General features: G+C 39.1%; 1 protein-coding gene across 1 annotated transcript; it reads left to right on the top strand.

The window, feature by feature from the left end:
• Positions 1 to 935: 935 nt before the first annotated feature.
• LOC107947484 (phospholipase A(1) DAD1, chloroplastic) lies at positions 936 to 3179 on the top strand. The gene has a single exon (XM_016882126.2). It carries the CDS (start codon positions 991 to 993, stop codon positions 2278 to 2280), a length of 1290 nt encoding a protein of 429 aa, XP_016737615.1. The 5' UTR covers positions 936 to 990; the 3' UTR covers positions 2281 to 3179.
• The last annotated feature ends 811 nt before the right edge of the window (positions 3180 to 3990 follow it).

The raw sequence follows: 3990 nt of genomic DNA, 5'->3' as shown, positions 1-3990 counted from the left end.
AATTTATGAACTTGATAATTCTTTTAATTTGGTCCTTAAATTTGTTAGCCTATATTATTTTGAAATTTAGTATTTATTTTTTCAATTTAATCCATGAACTCAGATTCTTTTAAGATATGATGATTTGACATTTTAAAATTATTTCACATTACCGCCTAAAAATTTTAAAAAATTTAGAGTGTCATGTCATTATATCTCAATGGAATCCAAGTTTAGGAGTCAAATTGAGAAAAGCTGTCAAGTTTTATGACTAATGTGGACAAAAAAAAAGCTTGGGGACCAAGTTAAGAAAAAATTGTTAAGTTTAGCGAATAAATGTTGCTTCACCCCTTGCACGGGTGAAGGGAGGGGATAGGAAAGAGCCTTGGCTCCCCTAAAATGAAAAATTATGCTTCTAACTCTTGAAGTTTTATAAAATTTTAAGTAAATACATGGTAAAATTGGTGAAGTTTTATATCATCAAACCCCTACAAAATCTAAGTTTGAAGACTAAAATAAACCTAATTATCAAGCTCAAGGGCCAAATATGATATTAGCCCATTTACCGGTTTTGTTTAATGAATGAAAATTGGTGAGTGACTCAGAAAGGTTGAGCCAGATTTGAGCTTTGAGCCGGCTTGAAAGGAGAACAAGACATGAAAGCATATAACGTCTACTAACCATTTATTTTCATTTTGGGCAATATTTTAATGGGTTCACTTCTATATACTTTTTTGACCATTTCTCTCAAACAATCCCATCTCCCTCTATCTCTATCTCTCGTCATCGAGCAAAAAGGAAAAAAAAAAAAAAAAGAGGTACCCTACTTTCTCTTTTAATTGATCTCCATAATTCCTTTCACTCTCTCTTTCTCTTTCCTCCTTGTCCATTGGTTCTCCCTATAAAAACCCCCCATCTCCAGTACTCCATGAATGCAGCTAGCTGAGTACCACCAGCAGCATTTTCACTACTTCATAAATCCCCCCTTTCTCTCCTCTTTGGTGCAAAGACATGAGTCTCTCAATGAAACCAGCAACGCCATGCACATTTCCCACCACAACTAGACCAGCCAAGCATGTTTCTGTCCGTTGCTGCACTCTAACTCAAACGGCTGTGAGACCACTCAAAATGTCCTTAGATACTCATCAACAGGCAGTCAAGAGTTGGGAAAATTTGCTCGACCCTCTTGATTATGACCCAATGGCTTCACTTTTCACATCTAGAGCCGTTAAGTTGGGCAACAAATGGAAGGAGTATCTAGGGGTTAAAAACTGGGAAGGTTTACTCGATCCATTAGACGAAAATTTGCGGGGCGAAATACTTCGGTACGGTAGCTTTGTTGAAGCTGCATATAGGTCATTTAACTTCGATTCGTCGTCGTCGTCGTACGGATCTTGCAGGTACCCGAAAAGTACATTATTAGCCCGTTCGGGGTTGCACCAAACCGGTTATCGTTTAACTAGACATTTACGTGCCACGTCAGGGATACGATTGCCACGTTGGGTTGAAATGGCGCCAAACTGGGTGGCAACGAAGTCTAGCTGGATTGGTTACGTGGCAGTCTGTCAGGATAAAGAGGAAATCGCCAGGCTTGGCCGGAGAGACGTGGTGATTGCTTTGAGAGGCACCGCTACTGGTCTTGAATGGCTTGAAAATTTCCGTGCTACTCTTACTCCAGTCCCCAATGCTGACACCGAACCTACACACCACGATGACGGCGACGGCGACGACTCGGAACCCATGGTGGAAACCGGGTTCCTCAGCCTTTACACGTCGGGAACAGACGAGGTACCGAGCTTACAAGAAATGGTCCGTGAAGAAATCTCACGGTTGCTACAAACGTACGGTGACCAGCCTCTGAGTTTAACCATCACAGGACACAGTCTCGGTGCGGCTCTGGCTACTCTGACCGCTTACGACATAAAAACCACCTTTAAACGTGCTCCGATGGTGACCGTCATGTCGTTCGGAGGTCCACGTGTAGGTAACCGGAGCTTTCGTTGCCAACTAGAGAAACAAGGGACGAAAGTGTTGAGAATAGTGAACTCTGATGATCTTATCACAAAAGTACCCGGGTTCGTACTAGAGGAAGAAGACGCTGACGTGCCGAAAGACCAAAACGTCTACGTGGCGGGTTTGCCTAGCTGGATCCAAAAACGGGTCGAAGACACACAGTGGGTATACGCGGAGGTAGGAAGAGAGCTTAAACTCCGCAGCAGAAGCTGCCCGTACCTTAAAAATATCAACGTTGCCACATGTCACGACCTCAAAACATACCTCCATTTAGTCAACTATTCATGAAGCTCCACGCGTCCTTCCAGTCCACAACAGAGAGAAAAAAAAGGGCAGTGTAAATCAGAAGCGAAAACAAGAAAATGGGCTAAAAAACACCTTTTTCCCGTACAGAAAGTTCTGTACGGCCTCTAACAAACCTCCGAGTAAAAACTAAAATCGTAAATAGTTTTACCTTCGTTTTTGCCGCAAATCGGCACATTCTAATTCTTTCGTATAAAAAAGAAAAATCAAATTTCCATAATTCGACATCTTACATGCTTATTGTCTTTTTATTGCCTTATTTGCCCGAAAATCACCACACAAGAATATAGGAAAACAATAAAAATCTGATATTATTCCAGTAAAAAAAAATATTCATATAGTGGGGGTATCACTAAAAAGGCAATTGTTGTTGTTGGTTAATTTTTAATTGATGAGGGGTAACAATACCCCTGTTACCCACCTAGTTTATAAGGCACCGACCGGGATAATACTTTCCGCTTTGTTCCAATCTAATCAAACCTACCGTCCACACCCAACACTGTGTCGGCCTTTCTCAACTTACCCTAATACCCTCCATCGCCGTCAGAGCTCCCACCGTGAGCTCATCCCTTTGAAAGTCAAGTTCCCGACACCCCAAAAGTCTTGGAGTGGGTGGGTTTTTGTCCAAATTAAGACAAAACAGTTTTCTTTGGTAATACAAATGTCAACGTGAATCATATCCTTGTTCCAGTCTTTTCAAGACCTTAATGACAAAGCCGAATGGAATAATTTCAGTTTTCACTTGGCATGAGCTGGCAATAATTTAGAATAAAATCCAATTTTTATTTGGACAATAATAGAAGTACGTAGAGTATAATAGAATCATGACAACTTTTTTATATGTTTCTTGTTGAAGACAATATATTAATTATTATAAGATGGAGAGCCAGCTTTTGTTGTAAAAAGTACCTGTATTTGATTTCTTTAAAGAACTATCTTCTTCTGGTTCCATAACAGAAAGCACCATCACTAAATAATCAATACCATAACTTTTTGCCTTCATTCTGTCCTCAAATATAATATGTTGAAAACTTTAACCTTCAAATCTTTCGTTTATAAAGTCTGCACTGTACTTTGAAGCTACACCAGCAGAAACATAAACTGTGTTCAATAATGTCAGACAATCCCAGCTGGCTAGGATACATGACAGTACTGATTTTATGAGCATTCTATCACAGTCATTACACTGTGGAACATGTATGTAAATGATTTTCAGTTAATAATACTATATATATATACACACACGAAGAGACAAGAGGACAACATTTCTCCACAGATCATTGCCTCGTAAGAGATAAATGATCAAAACCATATGAATATGTGTTGATGGGAATATAAACCTCAAAGATTTGAAGATGCTCGTTTACATGATTCATTGACTATGACCCTTTAACCCACATTTGGTTTTATATTTGTATTTATTTCTTTTATATATACACATAGAGAAACCTCTTGTTCTATTGGGATTTAACATGCTTTTATATATTTGAATATTAAAGTTAACAAAGATGAATAATCCGACTCTCTTCAGTTTCACTTTGGTCCATACATCATTTCGTTCAAACCCTATGAGGAAGACAACATTAATCTCTTTACTATGATGATATTGTCATATGCTTCATCTTCAATTGGCAGCATTCTGTGAGTTTCCCATCACGCTCAATTGTAGGGTCAGATGGGCAACGCATTTATCTT

This window comes from Gossypium hirsutum, chromosome D12, assembly GCF_007990345.1.
Source record: "Gossypium hirsutum isolate 1008001.06 chromosome D12, Gossypium_hirsutum_v2.1, whole genome shotgun sequence".
Classification (NCBI taxonomy): Eukaryota; Viridiplantae; Streptophyta; class Magnoliopsida; order Malvales; family Malvaceae; genus Gossypium; species Gossypium hirsutum.
The sequence above is the reverse complement of the archived record's forward strand: the minus strand, read 5'-3'. Positions and strand labels throughout refer to the sequence as shown.

What these genes read in the sequence shown, in the direction of transcription:
- LOC107947484 (XM_016882126.2), top strand. Translation starts at nt 991, where the DNA reads ATGAGTCTCTCAATGAAACCAGCAACGCCATGCACATTTCCCACCACA.